At 39.5% G+C, this 13,037-nt stretch overlaps 1 protein-coding gene across 1 annotated transcript; it reads left to right on the top strand.

The window, feature by feature from the left end:
• The first annotated feature begins 200 nt into the window (after nucleotides 1–200).
• On the top strand, nucleotides 201–9,053 carry lpar3 (lysophosphatidic acid receptor 3). Its single transcript, XM_042483891.1, has 3 exons — nucleotides 201–362; nucleotides 1,778–2,532; nucleotides 7,426–9,053. Exons 2-3 carry the CDS (start codon nucleotides 1,791–1,793, stop codon nucleotides 7,752–7,754), a joined length of 1,071 nt encoding a protein of 356 aa, XP_042339825.1. The 5' UTR covers nucleotides 201–362; nucleotides 1,778–1,790; the 3' UTR covers nucleotides 7,755–9,053.
• The last annotated feature ends 3,984 nt before the right edge of the window (nucleotides 9,054–13,037 follow it).

Genomic DNA, 13,037 nt, shown 5'->3' with positions numbered 1-13,037 from the left:
TAAAGTACAGTTTATGAGTGTCCACTAACTAAAGTTAGACAGAGGGATCGGTCGGTGGGTTTCTATGTCCCCGCTTCACTGCACGGTTACGACCGGAGCTCGCGGGGCCTCGTGCGGTCAAGCGGAGGAATTCACACGTGAGCCTGGGTGGCACACGCCCTCTACGTCACCGAGCTGCAGCCTCAAAGTGGAGACGCTCAACTTTTCTGCCTCCACTTCGTGCTCCGGCTCTCTGCTGTCTCTTCACCTCCGGGCTCGTCTGCGGAGGCGCTCTGCTGCAGGGAAACATGCTCAGGAACTCGGCTCGGAGTATTTCGCAACCTGTAGTCTACTGACTCACAACGGACAGCCCTGTACCACAGGTAAACTCACCTGGCTCTTTGTTCTTTTAAGTAGTTCTTCTTTTTTTCGATTATATTTTGTTTACTGTCGGCCGAAGTTGCTTGTTTTGAGTTTTTTGTATTTTGTTTTCAAGTATTTGTTTCATTTTGTCAACCTCTCTGTGGGAATGTCTCATTCCTCATTTCTCCTTCGTTGGTAGGCCAAGTAAAGTTCATTGCATCATAAAGGAAAGCTTCTCAAGTCCGCGACAAAACATGGACTTTAGACTGGTTCCCTTAGGAATCTCGTTTTGCTGCATGTCTTTAGTGTTTAGCCAAACCTAGTACAGGTAGAAAATTCTTTGTCATGTAAATTGTGTTGTTTGATTCTCTTTTTATAGTTACCATGGTCACTATCTAGTTCAAATTTAACAATGGAGCACTGATTTTATTCAGAGCAGCTTTCTCCAGTACCTAAATGGGTTTTTGTATGTGCTCTTGCTTTTTGGAGTCGATTCATTAAATCTGTCTTGGCCTTGGGAGAACTGGCACTGTTCACCAATCTATGATTAGACTTTTCATCTTTCTTATCAGCTAATTTTACTTTTGCTTTCATTTCAAAGATTGAAATTCCTAGGTGTTTATAGATATAATCAGTTAGATGTGTATGTTAATTTAGGACTGCAACTAATGATTGATGATTGATTTCACTCACACTTATCCTGCCAATTGTATTTTTGTCGACAAAACGTCAAAAAAAAAAAAAAATTGAGTGTTTTTCAACAATCCTAAATCCCCAGAAACCAATGTGATGCCTTCAAAAGTCCTATTTTGTCCAAACAACAGTCCATAACAGTCGATATTCTCTTACCTATCACATTAGACCAGAGCCACATAATTCAGTAGGTGTATTGTTATATGCACAGTAAAAACACAGTGGTTAACGCCATACAGTGAAATATTTTATTGTCAGTGTCCCTTCACACAAAAACATTAATAAAATCATAATAAAGCTTAGATTAAAATCAAATAAACAGACTGAGAACTGAGTTTAAAATCTGAGTTTTAAGTAAAGTGCACTATGCCTAATACAAATATGATTTGAAATTAAGGGCTCTGTGCTTTATGCAAATATCGCAAACAGAATCAGTGCACTAAGCATTAATGTAACATCGACAGATAAATGCAGCAGGTAAAATGTGTCACAACATATTCTGTATTAAGCACTGTGGTACTACAACGATGCCTTGGCATAAGACTCATATCCCAGATGTAAGGGATCATGCTTGTTTGGTATCAGTCATATCGTGCGGTCATAAGACAAGGAAAAGTATATTCTCACATTTGAGTTGCAGTGAGTTTTGCTTCATAACAACGAATCGATTCATTTTTGCTCCACCTCAATTGATAAATAATTGATAAGTAGTTCTCCTTCCTATATGTTCTCCTTATTCCAGACTCACCTTTAAAATGGCCCAAGTGAACTACACCTGTCACTATAATGAGTCTATGGGCTTCTTCTACAACAACATCGGTGCTGACGACAAATGGGACAACACGCAGCTCATCCTGGTGCAGGTGGTGGGCTCGCTCTTCTGCTGCTTCATCTTGGTCTCCAACGCCATGGTCATAGCTGCTGTCATCACCAACAAGAGGTTTCACTACCCTTTCTACTATCTTCTAGCCAACCTTGCCGCCTCGGACTTCCTGGCAGGCATAGCATACGTGTACCTGATGTTTAACACAGGCGAGGTGTCACGGAAACTTACAGTTAAAGGATACTTCATCCGTCAAGGTCTTCTGGACGTCAGTCTCTCAGCATCGCTGGCTAACCTGCTGGTGATCGCTCTGGAGCGCTACATCTCCGTCATGAACTGGAAAGTCCACAGCAACTTGACAAAGAGGAGGGTGACCCTGCTCATCGTCCTGGTGTGGGCCATCTCCATCTTCATGGGGGCCGTGCCGAGTCTGGGCTGGAACTGCATTTGCAACCTGAGCGACTGCTCTCAGCTGGCTCCCATCTTCAGCCGGAGCTACCTGATCTTCTGGTCCGTGTCAAACTTGGTAGTGTTCCTGGTGATGGTGGTCATCTACATGAGGATCTACACCTACGTCAAGAGGAAGACGGCGGTGCTCACGCCACACACCAGCGGCTCCATCAACCGCAAGAGGACGCCCATCAAACTCATCAAGACAGTCATGGTTGTACTCGGTAGGTTTTCGTCATGAAAATGCTGACTGTGCAGTATCATTGATACACTGAGTCAGAATAATTCCTGCTTCAGTCATGTGTCAGTAGTTGTGGCGTACAGCTGTTTGTCTTTCGTCAGGGTCACAAAGTCCAGGCATTTCACTGAGTCACTGCTGAACATGCTGGACTGTAATCTGTTTCCCCAATATGAAGAAAAACCTTGAGTATAATATCACAAACACTTGTGCTTCAGTGAATATGCTGAGTGCTTGTCAGGGATTTGAGGGAGTCTTCAGTGAAAGCAAAAGAGGAGTCATCAAAATGTTTCTTTCTCTGTATCTTGTAGAATTCACAACTTTAATGTCTGTTTTTTGTTAGTTCTCTGCACTAGGTCATAAACGCTCATTTACCCAGGGTTCCCACAGTCATAAAATTTCTGGAAAAGTTATGGCCTTAGAAAAACTGTTTTCCAGGCCTGGAAATGGTTTTTGAAAAGGTTTATAATAGACATTGTTTTGGCTGTTGTTTCATTTATACTCATAAAATGCTCAAAACGTGTCTAACAGTATTTAGAATATGTTGTGTTGGAAACTTAGTGCTGCGCTGCATGATTGTTGATTGGATCTCCATTTTTCTGTCCCCCAAAAAGAGGCGTGGCCTTGATATTTCTCTGGTGTTGGCATATGCAGCTAGTTGGCAGCAAGAAAGTCCAATTTGCGAGTAAAGATAGCGCTAGCAGGTTGCCTTTTCCCAAATGCTTGGGAAGTGCGTGTTCAAAAGCCTACCCATTTTAAACAACTTGCATAAAGACAGTGAAAGGGGATGAAATATTATGGGAAAGTTCTGGAAAGGTAGTGAAAATGTATTTGTAACAATGTGTGGGAACCCTGTTTACCCATTATCACTTATTCTGTCATTTAATTAGTTGCTGAATTGACCAGTTATTCAGTTAATAAGGTGATGCCCCTGCCAGTTCTCTAGAGACATCTTTAAATCACTTGCCTTGTCCAAGAAACTATCACCCCCCCCCCCCAAAAAAAATCCATTTACAGGATGTAGAACAGGGAAAAAAGTCCTTGTTTTGAGAAACCATAAACCTTAAACCAGAGAATGTTTGGCATTTTTTGCTATAAATACCTTAAACTCTTACATAAGGAAGTATCTCACTTCTGGAAAAATGGTATGTTTATGACACTGGTCTGTCTCTGCAGTAGGAAGAAGCAAATCTTTTAGAAATTGGTGCTACATGACCTGCAAAAACGGAGAAAAAGGGCTGTGGTATTGGCCTTTGCTCAAAAGGTAGAAAACCTACAACTACAAGAATGCACTGCACCGTACTAGATCAATAAGCGTTCCCACTGGTTGGTGATGTAATGCCAGCTTGTCTGTAATGACACTTAAAATCTTGAGTTACCCTTATACAGTGAGTCAAAATATGCTTCTGAAAACACTTGAGGCCAGAAATAGACAACGTCTTAAGAGAATCTTGGTTTATATTTGATCAGCGAGTCTTAAATTTACAGTTTGATTTGAGTTTCTGCTTCTTTACTGTTTGTATCGTTGGTGGCGGGGGTACGTTCATGCAGTACAAGTACAACCTTTAGTTTGAGCAATAACCTTAGAGCCAGCAAAATTTGAGCTGAGAGGTGAGCAGGGAGATTTGGACACAGGTAAGATGGAGGAAAGTTTACCACATTTAATGTACACATTCTACCTATATTATTATAATGCACAGCTGGTTGAAAATGGGCAAAATATCCCTCCGTTAATTGACTTATTGTTTTGTCAGTGCTCCGTTCTCTCCTTAGAGTAAGAAAGGCAAGAAAGGCTCAAGTTTTCTTCATTTCGTATAGATTTTCACCCTCCATGAGGCAGTCAGATACTCTGGTCTGATTGTCTTTGTTTAGGTGTTGCAATAGGATACTTTGCAATAGAGGCACTGTGCTCATATGGTTCCCCTCCCAGCTCTTTCCTTTAATAATGCGACAAAGGGACTGCAACATCATATTCTGCTGGAGCACCAAAATTGCGTGTTAAATGCATATTCTCATGCAAGCAGAACAATTTACATATTAAGTTGCTGTACTATAAAACTAATGGTGAGACATTTCAGAAGGTGCTGCAGAGTCAGAGAAGCTCATCTAAGCATTGAATGTGCTTAGTTTTTGTTTCCATACACTCCTCATGCAGTCATCTAGATAAAAACATGCATGAGATAGTTGTAGTGTAGTTTAGCGGTCGCCCTGCAGCATAAAAGTCTGTCATTGTTCTGTGTCTCTTGGGGCACTCTGCTTGTCGCCCAGGCGGATGGCTCGATACAGTTTGTAGCGTAGGAGCTGTCTGCCTTTGCACACACTTTATTCTAGACTGCTGTGTAATTATCTCTCCCTGCAAGGACACTGCTCCTGAGCCCGTGTGGCGTAATCCACACCACATTGGCCTTCAATGAACGTCCCCTCCTCCCTGCCCATCAAGCAAAAAAAAGAGAGGGAAGAACCTATACTTGAGGACTTTGTCAATTGCTTTCAGATGCTTTTCAGAGTTGCCTTGTACTTGTAGAAGTGTTAGTACACAACTGTCATTGTTAGAGTCCCCTGAAAGGAGTGATTCCTGTCAGGGAAAGGAAAGAAATCTTAATACTTTTGAGGCTTGCAGTTAAGTCCAGCTCCGTGAGATTTATTATTCAGGAAAAAATTTTTTACTTTTGTTCAAGATGAAAAGCTGTCTGCTCAGGTGAAACAGTTAACTGGACAAACCAGTTTGGAGACACTTAGCCCACACATGCTTTGTTATAACGTGTAAAACTGAGTTAGTGCACAAGCACTGGATACAGATGCAGTCAGACATCCAAGAAGTAAAGAACAAATTGTGTAAATTTACACGGATTATTTAGGAACTGTACTTTAATTATCTGAATCGTGGGGTGCCTGGATTGTGACTTCTTTTTTCTTTTATTATTATTATAACAATTATCATGACCTTCCCCGGAGCTAAAAAATGTTTTTACCTGAGTGACTGCAGAAAAGTGCAGGACCCCCGTCCACCAATGATAATATTTTACAATTTCTGGCTGTGATATATGGTGTAATTTGGGAGATTTTTAAACCCACTTATGGGTTTTGGGGTTCTGAGTACATTTAAAATAATAATTTAAAGTTTAATGTCCTTCCTCTAAACTCAATGAAAAGACATAATTGTCTTCCCAGTGCTTTAAATTATTTGAAGTACCTCCTCCTCCTCTGTTCTACACCACCCCCTTCACTCTCATTAATAATGAACTGTCCCTCAGTCACTAAAGAATAATGTCTATCGTGTTCTTTTTATTACATTTGTACTTCACCCTACATGGCACTAGTCTGATAAATATCATTCTTGTACCTTAATAACCAACAGCCATATATTTGAAATATATCTGAAAGCATTGAGACCTGTTCGTTAGGTGAAGCATCAAACTACACATGCAGATTTTGTTTTCATTCTTAAAGTGCAACCACCATAATCAAATGAATACCGACTGAGAAAAGGGAAACATGCTTGAAATGTGTGTTTTTTTCCCTGCTGTAGATTAAAGGGGAAGAAAAGTCCATTTTTAAACTTCAATAACTGAAAAACTGCCAATGGAAGACCATTAAATGGGGTCTCATGCAGTTTCACTAACTTTATTTTGAACATGTGGACCATTAAAGAAAATGATGAAGAAGAATGGGAATAAGAATAGAAAATCACTGTTAAATGTGGCAAACTTTTTTTACTCTCAGGCTTAAGACTTCGATCAGACCCTCTGTGTCTGTGCGCACATGGATCCCTGCCTGTGCGTGTGAGACAAAGGGAGAGAGCGGGCTGTATAGAACAGGGCTTGTTTGTGTTCTGCAGATGCACTGAGGCCACAGAGATGCAGGTAGTACAGACAAGTTGCTGCTTGTGACTTTCTTTCAGTTGCAGAAATCTCTTAGTAGCTCTGTTTTTGTGCCCAAACATGTTTGAAATCGAGTGCTAATTAGCTGCTTCAGTAGTTCTGCAAGCGACCGTGTTATTTACCAAACACAGCTTTAAGCATTTAACACTAAAATGGCCTCACACTCCCAACCTGTGTCTGCCTGTTTTAAGAGTGGAGAATGTCCTCACTCTGCTAATATCCAGTGAATTTTAATGCAAGTTATTGTCTTATACGTCCTGTTCTTTTGCTTCATTACATTAAACCATCAAATGTATTCTGTACAGAACAGAACTAAACTTTTTTTATAAAAAAATGTTGAATATCTTTGGGGTTTGGACAGTTGCTCAGACAATACAAGACATTTACATACCCTTTAGATTCTGGGAAATTCTGATTGCTTTTTTCACTGAATGATGTATACATGTAATTTATAATATAATACTCATCTGTTGCAGCCATAATTAAACTTGCCCTTAAAGCTACAGAGCTGCTGAAGTGCTGATGGTTTTTGGGGTTTTGGGACAGCGAGTTGAGCTGATGTTAATAGGTGGAGGTAAAACACTGCAGACCACTGATTGGTCAGAGAGAATCATGACAGGATATCCTGCCGAAACCACCATTTTTAAATAGTCAAGCCAACATCATAGTGACTTTTCTTAATTCACTGCTAGATGGCTTCAACTGTACAAGATAAAAAAAAAAGAAAAAGTGGCAGCCCCCAAAACGTTGCTGTAAAATTGATCAAGTGCAGAGATTCCTAGGTTTGGTTGGATTGTAAAGGAGTCAGTGAGTGTCACGAGATGAAGGAAATGACGACATGGCAGTTTCATGTGGCAGCATTATGATGATCAGCTGAGAATCCTCCCCAACACTGAGGGGGCACTATCTACAGTGGAAAAAAAAGTGCAGAAGTAAATGTGAGAAATAAATGCTGTGAAAAACTAACTGTGTTTGATTTATGTTTTTTTTCCCTGAAGGGGCCTTTGTGATCTGCTGGACTCCCGGCCTGGTGGTTCTGCTGCTGGATGGCCTAAACTGTACGAGTTGCAAAGTCATGAAATGTAAACGCTGGCTGCTGCTCCTGGCTGTGGCTAACTCCGTCATGAACCCCTGCATCTACTCATACAAGGACGAGGAAATGTGGACAACCTTCAAGAACCTCATGCGCTGCATAGGTAATGGCACGCGGCGGCAGAGGTCAACGAAGGCCAATGCCAGGCCGCTCAGCTCTGCTCAGGATACGGGCAACAGTCAGCCTCCCTCAGAGGAGACAAAAAACGACGAACAGGGCATACTCAAGACCTGAAAATGGAGTTTGTTAAGAAATAACCAGAACATCTGTCCAACTCTGACTGGACGTACCTTATGAAGATGGAGTTGAAGGAGAAACCAGACCTTTTGGTCTCAGGGGGTCATTGTTGTCCTGAGATTACAGGTACTTTCTTCACAAGACAATGCAGGCCAGCTGCTACAGCTTAGAGCTGGTGAGATGGAGATAAGAAGAGACCCTCATGCACTACTAATTTTCCAAATGGATCCAAAGATGTGTTTTCTTTATTATTATTTTTTTTTTAGGATTTTACTGTTTTTGGACACAGTACTCCCATTGATGTGTAACAGGAGATTCCCTTTAGCTGTTTCATCTTGATCTTTTTGTCTTCCTCATCATATCCCCATGGGTTATTTAAATTTTTCTCCTCTGCAATGGCTGAAGACAGAATCAAGCATGAAGTACACAGCAGTACATTTCTATTTTTACCTCCAAAAAGGGTAAAAATTATGCAAAGGGTGATCTTAATGTTCTCCCTGATCTAGATTTGTGTACATCTGATCGTGTTTAGGTTTACTTCCTGTGTAGCATTTGAGGAAGCAGTGCTGTAATGGATGATCAACTTAAGAGATGTAACTTTGTAGTTTGTAGTCAGGTACTATAAAACTGTAACTTTGCCTGGGGAGGGCACAGTTTTAAAGATTATTTCCAGTTTTAAAAATACTGTAAACTGCTGTATGTATCTACTTGTAAATCCTGTAAAAATGCTTTCAAGAAAAGGTGAAACAATTTCAACTGTTTGACAGCTAACATGCTCAGCATGGTCTGAATGTTTTGGCCATTATTTCCAATATTAAGGTTAGAAAATCACACCCTGCTTTCTTTTGTAAAGTGGGTTTGCCTAGGGGGAAGAGATAACAGCACTTCTTTCTTGTCCCATCTGTCATCTTTTATCAGCTCAGCTTCACAAACGGACAAATTCCCGCCTACAACGCCCCATGGAGGCAAACTTGTTTTCCCTGTAACATTTGTACACATCCGCTTCAACTCACTGAATGGCCGCTGTTGCTCTTGACGAAACAGCTGCTCACCTGCCAGGGCAGGGGTTGTAAAATGGTGTTTCAACACACTGGATTCCTGCTGCTTACCTGCAGGAGCCGAAGAGGAGATATGACTGAATAGACACACACAAGCCCCCCTCTCCCCAGACTGCTCTGACTCCTCCATTGCTGAATCATTTACAGGGTACAAATGACTCTTACGTAACCTGCTGTACAGTATTTATGCCACTCCTGCTGTAAAAGACATGACACCATTAAAGCTATTTCATTTTTATCCTGGGAGTGTAGGAATGCAAATGTGAGAGTGGTGAGTGGAAAGGTTTACAGCTGCAGTGGTGGTGTTTGTACCTGAGATAATTCATTCCTGTGTAGTGTGACTTTTTAGACAAGATATTTAAAATCATAAAGAATTGTTTTGTTAAATAACAGCTTTTTTAAAAAATTTTATTTTATTTTTTGGTCAACCATCAAACTTGACAAGGTATATGTCCTGATGAAATGACATATAATACAGAAACAGCAAGCAGTACAAAGGCTGAGTTCACTGAAGAGTTTGAAACTAAATCAAAGTGAAGAAGGAGCAATGCTAATTATATTTATATTGAACATTTCATTACAAGTAAACTCTATGTGCTTTACAAGAAAATAAGAGAAAGTAGGAAGCATAAACATAATAAAACTGTGAGCATGAATCATCAACATCAAAACAATCAAATAGAGAAAAAAGGTAGATGGTAACAGTGTGGACTGTGTAGTGGAGGGTATATGGTGTTATACGGGGTAAACCCGCCTTTTTTTTGGCCATCTACAGACCCATCAGCCAAAATGCCATTGGAATATATGAGGGCATGTAAAATTTTATACCATCCTGAAATTTACCAGAGTGTACTGTATATGACGGTATAAGTGTGCAGAAAGCCCTCCCAAGGTTGAGTTTGCTACTTACTTACAACTTTTCTTATTAATAAAATACACCAAAAAACCCCACAAAATGTTAATAGAAGTAATATTCTTACAGCTATTTTTTTTGTATTAAACAGAAAATACAATTGTACACCTTCTGAATTTAACTTTTTCTCGGTCACGAAAGACTGATGACACTTAATTGCCTTGTTAACTCATCATAAAACACACTTCATTCAAACTTGACAGGAAAAAATAATATACATCTTAGTTACTCTTGCCAGTAATGTACTTATTAGGTAGTTCACTGTTCCAACAATCACCAGCTCTGGTTTGGTCAAAATAAACCTTTAATTTACCAAGTTAGATGTAAAAACATGCCATTATTCCTTATGGTCTCTCTCTGTTGGCCACTGTCTGTTTACAGTCCTGTAACTTATCACTTACCACCTGGTTCCCAGTGTCTTTTAGCTCAGCTGCCTGTTCTGCCAGTAGAGACTGGGGAGCGCTGCTTCTGCATGCTGTGCATTATATAATAGAATTAGGAGCACCTGTATTTATGGTATTGAAAAACATACCTTTGGGATTTCTAAATACCCTGGTTTACCATAATAACCGTGATACCGCCCATGCCAAACACCCACCTCATCAACTACCACTACACCACTAAATTAGTAAATGTTAGCATGGTAACACGCTCAACTAAGATGTTCATAGTAAACATTACACTTGCTAAACATGAGCATGCTGATATTGTCATTGTAGGCACAGTAAAGAGGCTGCCGACTTTTATAAATGTTGCTTACACCACCCACTTGGCACCTACGTTAGCCAAAGCAAACCATGAGATTACTTGTAAATCCTGTTTGACTGAGTCAGACTGTCCTCTGATTTTGAATTAAAATGACTGTCACTTGCTGATAATACCTATTGTAAGTCTAAAAACTCTTAATCACACTGCAGTGCAAATGTTAGCTTACTAATAGAAAGAAAACACTGAAAGGATTAACTGGCACTGCCTTTGCATGACTTGTACTACAGTCAACAGCTGATGAAGTACCGCTGCTTGAGAGTTCTGGAGCTCAAGAGGGGGCACTTGATGATGATTTACTCTGTTCGGGCCAATTAGTGAGTGACCTTTACTTTCCATCAAGTCAGGAACATTACTGGCAAAATAGCAGAATTGACTCTTCAGTGGGAGGACCAAGATCCTCCCCTGAATTACCGAAGCACTTGCATCGGTAAAAATAACCACACAGAAATAGCCCATTTTAATTCCCAGCTGTTTTTATTTCTCCCTCATACTTCAGGTGCTCTTACAACATTTAAAGCCACAGGCTTTAAAGTATTTAATCTCCTAAACTCAACCAAAAGAAAATGTTCCACACTGTACATTTTGCTCATAGAAAACTACTCACACTGTAAAATCTGACAAGTTGGTTTTACTTTAAAGAAAATTAAGCAAACCAACTGCCTGGAAAAATCTAAGTAAACTTTATTAATCTTGATTTATGTTTTCTTTAAACCTAGTTATTAAGTTTACTTAAAATTGTTGTTTTGGTTGTTTAATTTTGTGAAAATTTATTATGAAAAATTAATTAATTAATCTTTCTAAGTTTTAGCAACTTAAGTATACTGTACTATAAATCTGTACTCTACCTGTTGCTAGTCAGTCATATTTGTATATTCTGAAACATGTTCTGAAACACAAATATCCTGACTTCATTATTGGCAAAGTTCTTTGAGATGTTAAAGTCAGACTAACTTGGTTTTCTTAAGTTGCTGATGCTTGGAAAGAACAAGGTCATTTCACTTGTTATTTTTAAGTTGCAACAACTTCATAAATTAAGTAAATACAGCTAAATTTCAAGTAAACATATGTCTTAGACATAAAGATAACATAAACTAAGATTTAAAGTTATGTTTACTTTCCTTTTTCAAGGCAATCAGTTTCCTAGATTATTTTAAGTAAGATCAAACTGTCAGATATTATGGTGTGGAATTTAAATAACAATCATCTTATGCTTCAGTTTGAGATTTGACACGATTAAAGTCATGTAATTTACATTAGAAACATGCTGTATTGTATTGAGTACTGTATGTCCTCAGTAGAGCCCTCTGTAGACCTGTCGTGACTGCTCTCTGCCACTCTGGTTTTGCATTCCCAAAAACATGAACTGTAAACTTGTGTGGTGTGGCAGGCCTTTTTCAACAGCTGTGCTGTAATTATGCATTCTTGAAAAGCCAATTAAATTTCACAGATGTTCAGAAATGCTGTCTTTTGGTTTGGTCTTAATCGCAGGGCAAACAGATGTAGGCAGAGGAGAAGAAAATCCATCAGTACACAGAATATGATAGTATATAAATATCCTTTGTGCCATGAAGACTTGTAAGGAGGTCAAGTTCAAAGTTAAATTGTGTATAATTTACAGCATTCACTCGTTTCTCCTACAAAGTTCCCAGCTCATTTCCAAGTGAGTGCAATACACACAGTATTTTACCTGGTAAATGGCAGCAATGAGTTTCACTTTAGAAATGAAAGAATAGTGTTGACAGTCTATAATAATGATTGACAGTGCAGCATCACAAATCACTAAATATACAATTTCACCCTTTAAAACCTGGATGGACACCATTTTTCTTGTGCTGCATTCAAACACCTTTCAGAAGTATTTAAACCTTTGAAACTTGAGCAAAAAGGTTGAATTTTTTTTCCAAAAAATGGGAAAAGGCAATGAGCATATTGCAAGAACACAGGGATTTTGATACTCACAAAAAAATATCCACTGATTTACAGATGTCTCTTTCCCTGATGCAAGTCAATGGTAACAAATCTATTTCGGCCTGTGGACATCACATGACGGACCTGGACAGTGTAATTCCACTTTTGGCCACTATTCAAAATTTGCATCAGAGCCTCGCACACCTTCTGGGTACTATTATTAGCTGCCAGTGCAGCCACCTCTATGTTGAGAGCCACTCTGAATAAAAGAGATGACCTGAATGTTGCATGCAGCTCCTTTAACAACCCCCCTTCCACCTTTTCTCATGTGACCAACAATTAGATCATGTGATTGACAGCTGAGCAAAATCTGTGGAAGACTGGGCAATGGAGCTAAAGTGTTTCTGTCAGATAATATTTGAGGAGCTTCTTTTTTGTAATTAAAAAAAAAGAGAAACATGTCTGTAGATCATGCAGAAGACTTAATGAGTAAAAAAATGATCTAGCGCGGAGTTCAGGTGCAGCAGAAACCTCTGCGTGATTCTGTCCTGGAGGACAATGAAGGTGAGCTGAAGCATCTTGTACACAAGTGCATGATGAAACTGAAGAGCCTCCTCTGTTGATTGGGCAATT

Source organism: Plectropomus leopardus, chromosome 3 (genome assembly GCF_008729295.1).
Source record: "Plectropomus leopardus isolate mb chromosome 3, YSFRI_Pleo_2.0, whole genome shotgun sequence".
Lineage (NCBI taxonomy): Eukaryota > Metazoa > Chordata > Actinopteri > Perciformes > Serranidae > Plectropomus > Plectropomus leopardus.
The sequence above is the reverse complement of the archived record's forward strand: the minus strand, read 5'-3'. Positions and strand labels throughout refer to the sequence as shown.